We start from the raw sequence: 17,011 nt of genomic DNA on the forward strand, positions 1-17,011 counted from the left end.
CATCAGATTAACATCCTGACCCATCATAACGTAATGCAAAATGAATTACTATCTACCTGTAGAAGCAGCAGAGGATGTCCAGCCTCTGATCTTCTCTACGCTGGAGGTCCAAGCTCAGAATGGCAGGAAATATAAGCAAAACCATTGCAAAATTGAAGACGACCACGATAGCAGCCTAAAAGAAGAAGAAGCGTAGGGAGATCAATCATTCTCATCACTTACGTAACATTTCTTTAGTTCACATTCCAGACTTGGTGTTGTATATAATTAGGTGGAAGCATCCTGTAGTCTCCAGTCCACCCTTATCTCACAGACCACCCAGAAATTCCCAGCCCCTTACCCCCCTCTGACAGCCCCCAGGGAAGTGACATCTTAATGTATCCAAGGCCATTGTACTGATGTCACCTTTCACCTGAGCAGCTCGGACAATTCCCATTAGAGACATCTGATGCAATCTCGCCTTTCACTACCCTCCAGGGTCACTGGGATTGTAGTGCAGAGATGCTCGGACCCCCTTGACCCTTATATGCTCTGCACATAAAAGGAGGAGGGTACCGTGTTTCACTGTATAAAGTGGGTAATATTACCTGCAGGGAGAACGCCCGCAATGCTGGGATTGGAACCAAAGCCGCCATAAAAAAAGCAATCATGTTATTGATGGATGTCAGCGCCACACTTGTGCCCGTGCGTCTCAGGCATTCGCCAGTCCTTTCCTGCCACAATAAAAAAAAAAAAAAAACATAAATGAGACATGTGGATGTGAGTGACAGCGTCGCTGGGTGGTCTATAAGGTGAGAACTATTTTAATGGATGTAAATGAGGTCACTCACCTTTAATGGGGTACTCAGGCCAGTCTCGGTGAAAGCGTGCGCCAGCAAGAACATGTCATCCACACCGATACCAAGTGCAAGAAATGGCAGCACCTTCAAAAGGGAACATTGTATAGGATTGTGAGGAGCGTTCAACGAGCTGCACGGCATGAAAGTAAGTTCTAAGGATTTATTAATTTACCTGGGTTGTTGCAGCGTTGAAAGAGATGCCAAGAAGGGAGCAAAGTCCCAGTCCTGATGCCACGGAGAGAGCCACAAGGAGGACGCCGGCCAGACCCACGGCTCCTTGAGACTTGGAGCAATCCCAGCGAAGCATGGTGACGCAGGCATAGGCCAACTGCGGGGAGAGGAGATGATTTACTGACCCTGTTCCCTATAAGCCAAAATCACGGATGTTCATCAATCACTAAGGTGAAAGCGTCAGTCCTTACCATCAGCAGGTACCCGCCGGCAACACGGATGACGCTGACATCAGAGAAGGACTTCATGATATCATTCAGGGTGGTGGTGGAGAAGGCATGGATGTCCTGAGAGGAGTTCTGCGGGATGGACTGCTGCGCTTGCTGTGAACAGATGACATTTTGTTCTCATCACCCTCTGTCTACAGTCTGTTTATACCATGTGAGGAGGACGAGGAGGTGATGGCAGGACCCCAACGCAGGGTATATAATATAGATTACTGGATCTCTTCTCTCCTTGTTATCTTATCCTTCCCCACCAAACAAATCCCCTCTCTAAACAAAAGACCGATGACTACAGATGCTGGGGGCGTAGAGGGCAGAGGTTGGTTGAGGTCACCTGGTCTCTGGAGACCTCCAGCTCCTCTAGGTAAATCCACCCCCATCAGTGAAAAATGACCTATTGTAGCCATGGACACAAGCTGAAAATAGGATTAGGTAAAAAAAAAAAAAGTCACAAACCTCTACAAGCTTTCGCTGCCACGACTCCAATATGGCGGCTGCCTTCTCCTCATTCCAGTTGATGTCATGGATTTCATAGTCATCTTTGAAGTGTTCGTAGAGCTGCCCCGGACTCATTAGGAGGTACATGGTCTGCAGAGCTTCAGCGCTAAGAGAAAAGAAAGACGTCAATATCGGGGGATCGGCCACGGAGCAATGACCGGCTCTGCTTAGAGAACAGTTCTTTACCTCTTTAACTCTCCGTTGGTCCCCCTGGACATCCCACCTAGAATCAGCTCCTTCTGCCAGTACATGAACTTCTTGGAAAAGCCGTGGCAGCCATTCTGAAGTGTGGCGACAATGTCTGGGGTCTACGATGGAACACGGACGTATGTATTAGAACATTATCCTGGCTCTTACAGGAGAAGTGGCTCCGTTAGGAGATGACATTGCTGCTAACCTCTTGTGACTTCTTGTTAGGAGAACTTTCGGGACACTCGGAATCGGTGGGGTCGAGACAAGGCCGTTCCATATACGCTTGTCCCACCTCGGCCTTGTCCAGCATTTCTTTGAAGCCGTCGAGGCTGGTGAATTGGCTGAGCTCCTCCATCAATTGGACGGGGTCCAAGTTTGTCCACTGAATGTCTCTTCTCCCCCTGCAAATAAGAAAGGAATTAAAAATGTTATTACATATGGCAAATCTGAGAATATTTTCTGCAACATTTACAAGAGAGGGAATTGTCCTGTATTGGATAGTTTTCAAGGGTACAACAAGCTGACGGCAATGGGTTACGGGGGGCGCTGATGGGTGCGATGAGAATTAAGATGGCCGTGCACAATAGAAGGCTGTTGGCCTGAACGACTGTCCGGCTGACTCTCCCATACACGGGAGCGCTCGCTCGGCTGTGCGCTCCTATGTGCTCTATGAGAAAGCCACCGACTGACATGTCGGATGGTGACTTATCTGATAGAGAACAACATGGAGGGCAGTGTGAAATCGGACATGCCCGATCCACATCTCTCCCGACAATGCCCCCATACACATTAGACCACCGTCGGCCGAGCCTGTCGATATCGGCAGGTTTGGATGACACAAGTCTAATGTGGATGCCCAGCTTTAGTGTCTGGAGCTTAGAAGATGACGTAGATCAGTGTCACCAGCTTACGGCTGTAAAGTTACTACAACTCCCATTATGCCTGGAGTTGTAGTTTTGCAACAAGCCACAAGTTGGGGCGCATAACCATAGACCTTACTAGCGGGATGCATCGGGCTCTCCTATAGTGCCCCGTTCACACTTGTTCTCTTGGTTGCAGACCGTACAAGTTGCAGGGAATTTAAGGTGAAATAAAAACTGATATTAATTTTTTTTTTCTACCTATTGAAATAGTTGATGAGTGATGCTTTCCCCACCCCCTTCTAAGATCTGGGGTCTGCGTCCCCCCTTACCCGATGAGGCGTGCCAGATGCTAAGAGGGAGAAAAAAAAAAAAAGGAGCATGTATTATCCTGTTACACAGGGGAACAAAGCTGTGTACTCCCATTTCATCAGCACGTAGCGCAAGTCAGGGCAATTATCAGCAGCTCGCTAACATCTTGATAGACCGGGAATCCCTGCAAGAAATGCTGGGAAGGTGGTCGGGATGGTGGGGGGGGAACGACGGCTGCAGCATGGGAGGCCGAGGAAAGCCGGATGCTGGGAAACGTCTCCAGGAATGAGCCCTGCGATGCCTGACGGGAGCCGTGTAGGAATAGTGTGCGGATCTCCAATATGCTTTGTGCTTCGCTTCTTCCAAGATCTCCGCTTGCTGTTGGTGAATGGAAACGTTCATTGGCAGAAATCGTGTTCCGGATTGGTTCTGCTCACTTATTGCAATGTATCGGTGTAAGGAAAAAAGAGTCAATGTAACGAGCACCGCAGCTGTGTGAGCAGAATACAAGGAATACCCCGATAATACAATCCACTGACAGCAAAGTGCATGGACGTCTAAATTAGACAAGGTTTTCCATCGGTTCTAGCTGAGGAGCGTAGATTACGAGGAGCCATATTAGATGGGAACATCCAATCAGATGAAGGCCCCTGCGCCAACAACCTGAGAGATGTGGCGGCTGGATCCTCTCTGGGGGGGGGGGGTCTCCGAGCTCCAATGAACTTGAAATCCAGCAACCGATGGGTTAACAGCGAGCAAAGAAAATTCTCACATGAAAAGAGGGCATCTACTTGGATCTGTGGGCCTCCCAAACAACTGGCTTATATAGAGGCTATGGGTCCCTCGCATCCCCTCTTTGGATGCTGGGAAATTCACCATTTTTACCCCTCCAAAAGATGTGATGACCCCACGTAACAAGTTCTGTGTTTTCTCAAGCCCCCAGATAAAGGGAGGTGAATGAGGGGGAGGGAGGAGAGAGGGAGAGGGAGGAGGAGGTAGAGAAAGGAAAGGAGAGGTAGGTGGAGGGGGCAGCTTTATTTTACTGCCTCTCCATGGACCAAAACATCCCTGAGTGCAGAATACTCCGGGACCAGGGAGAAAAGAGGGAAAAAGCCACCCGGGAGCCACCAACCATTGGGCATCTAGAAAGAGAAGGTCCAGATTGTATCTGCACAAGAAAAAGATACAAAGTGGTCCTCCCCGGAGGGCGCCGCTCCACCACGGGGACATTAGCGGAGAAGGGACACAACACACAGAGAATTGCTCTGGTGGGTGAGGGAGGGGTAGTGCAATAATTCATTAAATCTGGCCAGAAACGAGGCTGATTCCCCCAGATTCCCACATACCAAGCGGCTGGCAGTTGCTTCCACAGTGAAGTCCCTTTATCCGTCCTTTTTTTGCTTCACTGAAGCCAACTCAACGCTTTTGTTTTTTGCACACATTACTGCTCCTTTGTTCTGCAGCCTCTCCCTCTGACTCTGCCTTACAGAGAGGGAGCGATCCCCAAGGCTGAACTGAAGCGGAAGAGGCCTGAGCCGAAACCGCCGACGGAAACTGCAGCAGCGGCTCGGCGGCCTGCAGAGCATCGCACAGAGTATACGGGCCTGCAGAGCATCGCACAGAGTATACGGGCCTGCAGAGCATCGCACAGAGTATACGGGCCTGCAGAGCATCGCACAGAGTATACGGGCCTGCAGAGCATCGCACAGAGTATACGGGCCTGCAGAGCATCGCACAGAGTATACGGGCCTGCAGAGCATCGCACAGAGTATACGGGCCTGCAGAGCATCGCACAGAGTATACGGGCCTGCAGAGCATCGCACAGAGTATACGGGCCTGCAGAGCATCGCACAGAGTATACGGGCCTGCAGAGCATCGCACAGAGTATACGGGCCTGCAGAGCATCGCACAGAGTATACGGGCCAGCAGAGCATCGCACAGAGTATACGGGCCAGCAGAGCATCGCACAGAGTGTACGGGCCTGCAGAGCATCGCACAGAGTGTACGGGCCTGCAGAGCATCGCACAGAGTGTACGGGCCTGCAGAGCATCGCACAGAGTGTACGGGCCTGCAGAGCATCGCACAGAGTGTACGGGCCTGCAGAGCATCGCACAGAGTGTACGGGCCTGCAGAGCATCGCACAGAGTGTACGGGCCAGCAGAGCATCGCACAGAGTGTACGGGCCAGCAGAGCATCGCACAGAGTGTACGGGCCTGCAGAGCATCGCACAGAGTGTACGGGCCTGCAGAGCATCGCACAGAGTGTACGGGCCTGCAGAGCATCGCACAGAGTGTACGGGCCTGCAGAGCATCGCACAGAGTGTACGGGCCTGCAGAGCATCGCACAGAGTATACGGGCCTGCAGAGCATCGCACAGAGTATACGGGCCTGCAGAGCATCGCACAGAGTATACGGGCCTGCAGAGCATCGCACAGAGTATACGGGCCTGCAGAGCATCGCACAGAGTATACGGGCCTGCAGAGCATCGCACAGAGTATACGGGCCTGCAGAGCATCGCACAGAGTATACGGGCCTGCAGAGCATCGCACAGAGTATACGGGCCTGCAGAGCATCGCACAGAGTATACGGGCCTGCAGAGCATCGCACAGAGTATACGGGCCTGCAGAGCATCGCACAGAGTATACGGGCCTGCAGAGCATCGCACAGAGTATACGGGCCTGCAGAGCATCGCACAGAGTATACGGGCCTGCAGAGCATCGCACAGAGTATACGGGCCTGCAGAGCATCGCACAGAGTATACGGGCCTGCAGAGCATCGCACAGAGTATACGGGCCTGCAGAGCATCGCACAGAGTATACGGGCCTGCAGAGCATCGCACAGAGTATACGGGCCTGCAGAGCATCGCACAGAGTATACGGGCCTGCAGAGCATCGCACAGAGTATACGGGCCTGCAGAGCATCGCACAGAGTATACGGGCCTGCAGAGCATCGCACAGAGTATACGGGCCTGCAGAGCATCGCACAGAGTATACGGGCCTGCAGAGCATCGCACAGAGTATACGGGCCTGCAGAGCATCGCACAGAGTATACGGGCCTGCAGAGCATCGCACAGAGTATACGGGCCTGCAGAGCATCGCACAGAGTATACGGGCCTGCAGAGCATCGCACAGAGTATACGGGCCTGCAGAGCATCGCACAGAGTATACGGGCCTGCAGAGCATCGCACAGAGTATACGGGCCTGCAGAGCATCGCACAGAGTGTACGGGCCTGCAGAGCATCGCACAGAGTATACGGGCCTGCAGAGCATCGCACAGAGTATACGGGCCTGCAGAGCATCGCACAGAGTATATGGGCCTGCAGAGTATACGGGCCTGCAGAGCATCGCACAGAGTATACGGGCCTGCAGAGCATCGCACAGAGTATATGGGCCTGCAGAGCATCGCACAGAGTATATGGGCCTGCAGAGCATCGCACAGAGTATATGGGCCTGCAGACCATCGCACAGAGTATATTGGCCTGTCGACTATCGCAGAGTATATGGGCCTGCAGACTATCGCACAGAGTATATGGGCCTGCAGACTATCGCACAGAGTATATGGGCCTGCAGACTATCGCACAGAGTATATGGGCCTGCAGACTATCGCACAGAGTATATGGACCTGCAGACCATCGCACAGAGTATATGGGCCTGCAGACTATCGCACAGAGAATATGGGCCAGCAGCCTGCAGACTATTGCACAGAGCGGTGCAGAGTATATGGGTCAGCAGCCTGCAGACTATCGCATAGAGTATATTGGCCAGTGGACTGCAGACTATCGCACAGAGCAGCGCAGAATATACGGGTCAGCGACCTGCAGACTATCGCACAGTGCATACAGGTTCTGCAGACTATCGCACAGAGTATATGGGCCAGCGGCCTGCAAACTATGGCACAGAGCAGCGAAGAGTATACTGGTCAGCGGCCTGCAGACTATCGCACAGACCGACGCAGAGTACATAGGCCAGCGGTCTGCAGACTATCGCACAGAGCAGCGCAGAGTATATGGGTCAGCGGCCTGCAGACTATCACACAGAGTATATGGGCCAGCGGACTGCAGACTATCGCACAGAGTATATGGGCCAGCGGCCTGCAGACTATCACACAGAGTATATGGGCCAGCGGCCTGCAGACTATCGCACAGAGTATATGGGCCAGCGGCCTGCAGACTATCGCACAGAGTAAATGGGCCAGCGGCCTGCAGACTATCACACAGAGTATATGGGCCAGTGGCCTGCAGACTATCACACAGAGTATATGGGCCAGCGGCCTGCAGACTATCGCACAGAGTATATGGGCCAGCGGCCTGCAGACTATCGCACAGAGTATATGGGCCAGCGGCCTGCAGACTATTGCACAGAGCAGCGCAGAGTATACGGGTCAGCGGCCTGCAGACTATCCCTGTTTCGCTGTCTCCTATTCACTCCTCATACATTTCGCTGACTTCTCTTATCCATGTTTCACTTCTTTTTTCCTTCCTTTTCCCCATGCTTTACTCTCTGTCTCCTCTTCATGTTTCACTCCCTCTTTCCATGTCTTGTTCTCTCTCCTCCTCCCTCTTTCCATGTCTCATGTTGTCTCCTTGTAACTATCCTCCCCATGCTTTGCTTTCCTTCTCTCGCTCTCTCTCTGTCTCGCTCTCTTCTGGTCATTGTCACTCTGTCTGTCTTGCTTTCCTTCTCTCGCTCTCTCTGTGTCTTGCTCTCTCCTTATCTTTCTCCTCTTGCTCTCTCCCTGTTGCTCACGCTCACCTTGTCTCACTCTCTCTCGATGTCGCTCTCTCGTTGTGTTGCGTCCTCTCGATGTCTCGCTCTCCTCTTGCTGTCTCTCCATGTCTCGCTCTCTCCTTCTCTCGCACCCTCTCCATCTCTCCTTCTCTCGCTCTCTTTCCATGACGCTCTCTACTTCTCGCTCTCTCGTTCTCTTGCGCTCTACATGTCTCACTCTCCTTCTCTCACGCTCTCCTTCCATTGCTCTCCTCTCTCTCTCCATGTCTCGCTCTCTCCTTCTCTCTGTCCATGTCTCTCTCTCCTCTCGCCCCCTCTCCATGTCCCGCTCTCTCCAGGTCTCTCCTTCTCTCGCTCTCTCTCCAGGTCTCTGTCATTCTCTCGCTCTCTCCATGTCTCACTCTCCTTCTCTCGCTCTCTCCTTCTCTTGCTCTCCATGTCTCTCTCCTTCTCCTGCTCTCCTTTTCTCTCTCTCCTTCTTGCTCTCTCCATGTCTCACTCTCCTTCTCTTGCTCTCCATGTCTTTCTCCTTCTCGCTCGCACCAGGTCTCTCTACTTCTCTCGCTCTCTCCTTCTCGCTTTCTCCATGTCTCTCTCCTTCTCTCCTCTCTCTCCATGTCTCTCTCCTTCTCGCTCTCTCCATGTCTCTCTCCATGTCTCTTTCCTTCTGTCACTCTCTCCTTCTCTCGCTCTCCATGTCTCTCTCCTTCTCTCCCTCACTGAGTTCTCCCCTCTCTTTTACAGTTCTTTATTCCACCAGGGGCCTGAATAATGGCAGCATTTCAATTTGTTTAGCGACTGAAGCCATTTACAGCATCATTAGCATGAGAATACGTTCTGTTACCATTTGCTGACAAAGCCTGCGCTCAGCTTGGGCCCCATATAGATAAACACACTTGTAAACACAAAGAATAGTCACTATTGTCCTGGCTTCCATCTTCTGTCCCCCCCCATAACCCACCAGAAGCCTCTCAGCCCCCCAGCCTTAATAGACACATAATTGCCAGAGTGAAATTGAGGGAGGGTGAGCCTGGGAGACATGTGAAGTCCTGCGGGGGCGACACCGGCTCAGTCAAGGTTGCCACAATGTGTAAATCTGGGGCCGGATTCCGGAGGGACGACACTTTCCTGCGCCTCCATGATAGTGACAGAAAGCCGACATGCTCCATTATCCATCTGTCATGTTTGTTTAAGATGCGGCTCAGATGACCACCATTAAATTATTAAATCGACAGCCAACGACACGCAAAAAACGGAACAGGGGGCGCGGACCGCTGACGGGAGCGCGGACAACTTCCCGTGGCGTGGATGGCTAAAGGGGGAGCGGACGGCTAAAGGGGGCGCGGATGGCTAAAGAGGGAGCGGATGGCTAAAGGGGGCGCGGATGGCTAAAGAGGGAGCGGATGGCTAAAGGGGGAGCGGATGGCTAAAGGGGGAGCGGATGGCTAAAGGGGGAGCGGACGGCTAAAGGGGGCGCGGATGGCTAAAGGGGGAGCGGATGGCTAAAGGGGGAGCGGACGGCTAAAGGGGGAGCGGACGGCTAAAGGGGGCGCGGATGGCTAAAGAGGGAGCGGATGGCTAAAGGGGGCGCGGAAGGCTAAAGGGGGCGCGGACGGCTAAAGGGGGAGCGGACGGCTAAAGGGGGCGCGGACGGCTAAAGGGGGCGCGGACGGCTAAAGGGGGCGCGGAAGGCTAAAGGGGGCGCGGACGGCTAAAGGGGGCGCGGACGGCTAACGGGGGCGCGGACGGCTAAAGGGGGCGCGGACGGCTAAAGGGGGAGCAGACGGCTAAAGGGGGAGCAGACGGCTAAAGGGGGAGCGGACGGCTAAAGGGGGAGCGGACGGCTAAAGGGGGCACGGACGGCTGCTTTACTTACGGTAAATACGCGGAGCCTCCCTGCAGCTGAGACCCTTCCCAAAAACAATCCAACGGAGTGATGATGACACATGGGAAAAGCTTCTCGATCATCTACAAAACAGGAAAAATCCCGCCAGCTGTTAAAAAAAAAATTAAATCCCACTTTGTGGCCCCCAATTTATTAATTCTGCGTCATAAGGAGGACCGCCATAGCAGCTCTCCGCACGATGCACTCACCCGCTCAATCATCCCATTCTCGATTATCGGGACGCCTGACTTGTAGCAAATCTTATTCAGATCCCACGACCTGGTAAGAGAAAGAAATGATTAGTAACGATGTGGTGACATAATATTGAGACGGCAAAGATCGCTACATCACAAGGGAACTGGTTCTTTCTGCGACAACCAACTGGGTCCGATTTTTGCGACTTCCTTTTTGCAGCCGTGCCCCCCCCCTGAACGACCCTATTCACATGAGATGTAGAAGCCACACATGGCGATCGCGGGTCACGTGACCAAAGTCGCCGTGTGGTCCCTGGCCACTTCCCATACTTAATGCATTGCATGAAATTTGAGTGACAGCTCTCCCTTTTAAGAGGTTCTGCAGCATTACAGCCCCAGTCCAGAGACACAGGGACAATATCACAATCCCAGCTTCCCGTCATGGCGGTCTGCAGCCGCGGGGCACTTACTTTCCGTACATTGAGACCTGCACTTTGCTAGCAGCCAGCGCGGCACTCAGGTGCAGCAGGAGAGCCTCTTGGGTCAGGATATTTTCGCCTTCCGTCTTCGGGGTCTGGATGAGCATTTGCGAGGTGTAGACGGACTCCTCGCCCATCTTCTCTTTCGTGTAGCTGAGCTCCTGGCTCACCCGACTTCCCGCTGGAGGAGGAGGAGAGCAAGAAGGAGTGTTCAGTAATTTTGCACCAGGGTCCTGCATTCCTGGCTGATGTATGACATAATGCAAAAGTCCATTATACAAGACAGGAAATTCCGAGCGTTAATGCCCTCGTGTGGCTTATCGGAGGTCACATTATATATATATATATATATATATATATATATATATATATATAGAGAATAATAATATATAGATCGCGTATTATCTGGTGGAGCAGAATGGGTTAATGTGCCCATGTCATAACGAGCTCTCGGTCTGTGGGAACTGTATGGCCGGGGTATTCACCGCGCCGCTTGCGAACTTTGTGAGCAAGAAAGAAAGTTTCTTGTCATTAGTGTTAATTTGAAGGAGCGCTGGTCCATCTGGGCTTCAAAGCCCATTGAGCAGAGGCTGAGGAATTTCAACTCCCTAATTAACCCAGGGAACAGACATGAAAAGAGACGGCGATGGGACCCGAGGACGCAAACTTCAAACGGAGAGGTTACTGCAAAGGACGGGAGAAGTGTGTATGGGGGGCAAGTGGGGGGCACGGAGGAGGAGAGGTGGCCCTGTCCCTATAAAGGTAGCCAAATAAAAGGTGCATACAAAGGTCCCGTAAAAATGCTCTACCTACCCTAAATCGTGGGACCCCGCTAACCCGAAATCAACAATTGGCCTGCGGTGGCGCTAACTTTCTGCAGGAGCAGCAGAATCGGGCAGGCGGACGTCGACCATAAATACAGTTTATTAGAAGGAAGCGTTGTAATTACAGGGGGCCCATGTTTTATGTTGCCTCCTGTCCTGTCTTCCTTCATCCATCTGGACCACCCATAGTGGAGGTTCATCTCTCATCTGTTCACCATGTGATGCAGACACATTGCTCGCTTGCTCACTCGCTTGCTGCAGACACACAAACTCCCACGCAAGGGGAACAAAAAAAAAAAATGTTCCCTACTGGACGGCAAGCAAGAAAAATGGAAAGAGCCTTAATTGCCAAAATCTGAGGAAAACGAGAGGTCGGGACCCGAGAAAACCGAGCAGACATGGATCTCTAGGAATAACAGTCCAGGGGATGAGTGCCACTCAGTGTCTGCCGGCTGGCGAGGTCACTTCCGTTTTTCTTGCTTTTCAGATTTGGGGTCACCAGTGCTAATATCAGGGGCCCTTAGGATAGGTGCATTTCACTACAACCCCTCGTCCTGCTGAAACAACCCCCAAAATATTAGATGATCATGGGGGACTTGGGTGCAATCAGATGCCCTTTGGCTCTAAAGCTGGCCATAAATGGGGGACAAAACTGTCATCACATCCGACTCCCCCCATAAGTGGGAGACACAACTGTCGTCATATCCGACTCCCCCCATATATGGGAGACACAACTGTCGTCACATCCGACTCCCCCATATGTGGGAGACACAACTGTCGTCACATCCGACACCCCCCCATATGTGGGAGACACAACTGTCGTCACATCCGACACCCCCCATATGTGGGAGACACAACTGTCGTCACATCCGACACCCCCCATATGTGGGAGACACAACTGTCGTCACATCCGACACCCCCCATATGTGGGACACAACTGTCGTCACATCCGACACCCCCCAATATGTGGGACACAACTGTCGTCACATCCGACACCCCCCATATGTGGGAGACACAACTGTCGTCACATCCGACACCCCCCATATGTGGGAGACACAACTGTCGTCACATCCGACTCTCCCCATATGTGGGAGACAACTGTCGTCATATCCGACTCCCCCATATATGGGAGACACAACTGTCGTCACATCCGACTCCCCCATATGTGGGAGACACAACTGTCGTCACATCCGACACCCCCCATATGTGGGACACAACTGTCGTCACATCCGACTCTCCCCATATGTGGGAGACAACTGTCGTCATATCCGACTCCCCCATATATGGGAGACACAACTGTCGTCACATCCGACACCCCCCATATGTGGGACACAACTGTCGTCACATCCGACTCTCCCCATATGTGGGAGACAACTGTCGTCATATCCGACTCCCCCCATATATGGGAGACACAACTGTCGTCACATCCGACTCCCCCATATGTGGGAGACACAACTGTCGTCACATCCGACAACCCCCATATATGGGGGACACAACTGTCATCACATCCGACTCCCCCATATGTGGGAGACAACTGTCGTCATATCCGACTCCCCCCATATATGGGAGACACAACTGTCGTCACATCCGACTCCCCCATATGTGGGAGACACAACTGTCGTCACATCCAACTCCCACCAATATGTGGGAGACATAACTTTTGTCACATCCGACTCTCCCCATATGTGGGAGACAACTGTCGTCACATCCGACACCCCCCATATGTGGGAGACAACTGTCGTCACATCCGACTCCCCCATATGTGGGAGACAACTGTCGTCACATCCGACACCCCCCATATGTGGGAGACACAACTGTCGTCACATCCGACACCCCCCATATGTGGGAGACAACTGTCGTCACATCCGACTCCCCCATATGTGGGAGACAACTGTCGTCACATCCGACAACCCCCATATATGGGGGACACAACTGTCATCACATCCGACTCCCCCATATGTGGGAGACACAACTGTCGTCATATCCGACTCCCCCCATATATGGGAGACAACGGTTGTCATATCCAACTCCCCTCATATATGGGAGACAACTGTCATCACATCCGACTCCCCCATATATGGGGGACACAACTGTCGTCACATCCGACTCCCCCATAAGTGGGAGACATAACTGTCATCACATCCAACTCCCCTCATATATGGGGTACACAACTGTCGTCACATCCGACTCCCCTCATATATGGGGGACAACTGTCGTCACATCCGACTCCCCTCATATATGGGGGACACAACTGTCATCACATCCGACTCCCCCATATGTGGGAGACACAACTGTCGTCACATCCGACTCCCCCATATGTGGGAGACAACTGTCGTCACATCCAACTCCCCTCATATATGGGGGACACAACTGTCGTCACATCCGACTCCCCCCATATATAGGGTACACAACTGTCATCACATCCGACTCCCCCATATGTGGGAGACACAACTGTCGTCACATCCGACTCCCCCCAATATGTGGGAGACAACTGTCGTCATATCCAACTCCCCTCATATATGGGGTACACAACTGTCGTCACATCCGACTCCCCCCATGTGTGGGAGACACAACTGTCGTCATATCCAACTCCCCTCATATATGGGGTACACAACTGTCATCACATCCGACTCCCCCATATGTGGGAGACACAACTGTCGTCATATCCGACTCCCCCATATGTGGGAGACACAACTGTCATCACATCCAACTCCCCCCAATATGTGGGAGACAACTGTCGTCACATCCGACTCCCCCCCATATGTGGGAGACACAACTGTCGTCATATCCGACTCCCCCCATATGTGGGAGACACAACTGTCGTCACATCCGCCGCCCCCCATATGTGGGAGACACAACTGTCATCACATCCAACTCCCCCCAATATGTGGGAGACAACTGTCGTCACATCCGACTCCCCCCCATATGTGGGAGACACAACTGTCGTCATATCCGACTCCCCCCATATGTGGGAGACACAACTGTCGTCACATCCGCCGCCCCCCATATGTGGGAGACACAACTGTCGTCACATCCGACTCCCCCCCCATATGTGGGAGACACAACTGTCGTCATATCCGACTCCCCCCATATGTGGGAGACACAACTGTCGTCACATCCGCCGCCCCCCATATGTGGGAGACATAACTGTCATCACATCCAACTCCCCTCATATATGGGGTACACAACTGTCGTCACATCCGACTCCCCTCATATATGGGGGACAACTGTCGTCACATCCGACTCCCCTCATATATGGGGGACACAACTGTCATCACATCCGACTCCCCCATATGTGGGAGACACAACTGTCGTCACATCCGACTCCCCCATATGTGGGAGACAACTGTCGTCACATCCGACTCCCCCATATGTGGGAGACACAACTGTCATCACATCCGACTCCCCCATATGTGGGAGACACAACTGTCGTCACATCCGACTCCCCCCAATATGTGGGAGACAACTGTCGTCACATCCGACTCCCCCCCATATGTGGGAGACACAACTGTCGTCACATCCGACTCCCCCCATATGTGGGAGACAACTGTCTTCACATCCAACTCCCCCCAATATGTGGGAGACAACTGTCGTCACATCCGACTCCCCCCATATATATGAGACTCAGCCTGGCTGAGATATGGGGGACAAAGGAAAAGGCCACTGCCAGACTCCTCTGGCAGAGGCCCGCGTAAACATCAGATAGTCGGTCAATTACGCCAAAATTGGTTGGTTCGGCCAGTGTGTATGGGGGGCTTTACTCATTAAAGAGAGGTCCCAAATGGGAAGATCTCACTCCACCAGATTAGAAGGGTGGCTAATGCTCTGTATGATCTGCGATATCCTACAGCCGAGACCATGACACGGGACCACATCCAATAAACCCTACAAAATACCCTATAAAATGCTGTTGCCCTTATCAGCCTAATGTTCTCGTACTCTCCAGAATCCTCCGGTGTTATTCCAGCGCTCAGGCTCAGGCCTGACAGGAGGCTCCCAGGGCCACTAAATATTTCAGGGCTAGATTTTTATGGAGGCAGTGATGAATGGGACCTTTACAAGTTCTGCAGCGAGACTTTTGCCCAGAACGGCCCGTTTGCTTCCCCCTGGTTGACTGTGGCTCTGGAACGGCCAAAATTTCCTGACATGGGAACCGGAGCCGCACGTGTGTCCTGGCCGCGCGTCAACTCATGCAGCGCGTCTTAAAACGGGCAGGTGAGCGTCTTTAGGGGCGCACATTCTGCCACTTCACGATATTTCTAAGGGGGATGTTTCTGAGTTTTGGGGGTGTTAAAACGCTGTGAATTTTCTGCACCATTACCTCCTCTCCGTCCCGAGCCGACAAAATTTACAAAAAAAAAGACTGAATAATCCCGATATTTTTATGCTTAGTCTGGAACTTGCGGCTGCGTTAAATCTGTCAATGGCGGGTCGACTGGTAAAACAAACAGCGGCATTCCTGGGCGTTACGTCTGGGGGCCGGGAAGGGGTTAAAGCTTCTTTTTTTTTCCATCCTCTCCTGCACCCAGTCGTGTTTAAACAGGAAATATTCCCACCCTATGGTTAACTCTCCGTTCAGCCACAGATGTGATAACAAGCGCTGAACAACCACACACACAGTCTTTCCACGGCGCTCAGAGACGCTGCCAGCGCACACACCGCCTTGGCACGGGCCGCGCAAGTAAAATAAAAAAGTAATGGCAGCGTCCCAGCGCGGGAGCGAGCACGACTGGGAATGAGTAAGCCACCGTGATCCCAACCAATTACACGCAGACCCTTCACATGCAAAATGTCCTCAAGTTTGGGGGAGGTTTTTTTCCCCACTCCTACGAAAATCTCGGCGTCCTCAGTAACGACCGCGCGGTTCCGTGCGCCCCACGTGTGATTGTAGCGGAATTAATACAGCAGCCACCCTTTAATCTGACCTCAAGTGGATCAGATCGTCAAATATTCCGGATTATTAGACTAGGAAAAGTCGTGAAAAAATAAAAAAAATAACAATGTATCCCCAAAATCGGACTTTTCGGATTATCTGGATTTAAACGTTATCAGAAGGAAATATAAGGATTCTTGTGGGAATGAGGAGGCAAAAGGTGAGAACGTGGACCCCATTAGGAATGGATATTATGGAGGAATTTGCTTAAAATTTTGTTCCAATTTTGCTACAGTGAAATGATGACTGACACAGACTTTCCTGGACCTCCTCCTTTTGGGTTGCCTTCCCTGGGGGCTCCCTTTATCCCCCTGACGCCACCGCCAGCAGCACCCCCACAAGGATATCTGCATAAGTGTTGCAGGGACAAGCAAAGTTTAAGTGTTTTTGGGTGGATTATATGGATTAAGGAGTGTGTGAAAGGCACCATGTTGCTTAAGAGGATACGTCTCACCGAGGGTATTCTACCTGCTCCAGACGACACAATGAGCCCTAAAAACTCTGCCGCCTCCATTATGGAGCCGACGACCAATCGCCTTTCTCTCATTTACATAATCCTGTTTACCCCCAAAAAAAGTTTTTAGTTTAATAGTAACGAGGAGGAGACGGTTTTGGACGTTTTTTTCCCAAACTCCTTCAATGAATGGCATGATGAGAGAGTCGGGCTCCATGGGGTTATTTTGGGGTCTAAGACTCAAAAAAATAAACAAAAAAGAAACATGACAGCGCCACTCTTGTCCACAGGCGATATCTGGTATTGCAGCATTTAAGTGAATGAGGAGCGGTTGCAATATCAGACACAACCGTTAACAAG

At 52.0% G+C, this 17,011-nt stretch overlaps 1 protein-coding gene across 1 annotated transcript in view; it reads right to left on the bottom strand.

Annotated features, from left to right (window-relative positions):
* The window catches only part of PTCH2 (patched 2), a 35,432-nt gene that overhangs the window by 9,831 nt on the left and 8,590 nt on the right, over positions 1-17,011 (bottom strand). Inside the window, exons 3-13 of the mRNA XM_069737995.1 lie at positions 10,432-10,621; positions 9,977-10,046; positions 9,759-9,850; positions 2,190-2,385; positions 1,979-2,100; positions 1,751-1,898; positions 1,262-1,393; positions 1,012-1,167; positions 831-923; positions 588-713; positions 57-175 (exon numbers count right to left, since the gene is read on the bottom strand). Of these exons, the coding sequence (XP_069594096.1) occupies positions 57-175; positions 588-713; positions 831-923; positions 1,012-1,167; positions 1,262-1,393; positions 1,751-1,898; positions 1,979-2,100; positions 2,190-2,385; positions 9,759-9,850; positions 9,977-10,046; positions 10,432-10,621 (1,444 nt within the window). The remainder of the gene's footprint in view (positions 1-56; positions 176-587; positions 714-830; positions 924-1,011; positions 1,168-1,261; positions 1,394-1,750; positions 1,899-1,978; positions 2,101-2,189; positions 2,386-9,758; positions 9,851-9,976; positions 10,047-10,431; positions 10,622-17,011) is intronic.

The sequence above is a fragment of the Ranitomeya imitator genome, chromosome 8 (assembly GCF_032444005.1).
Source record: "Ranitomeya imitator isolate aRanImi1 chromosome 8, aRanImi1.pri, whole genome shotgun sequence".
In the NCBI taxonomy this organism is placed as follows: Eukaryota; Metazoa; Chordata; class Amphibia; order Anura; family Dendrobatidae; genus Ranitomeya; species Ranitomeya imitator.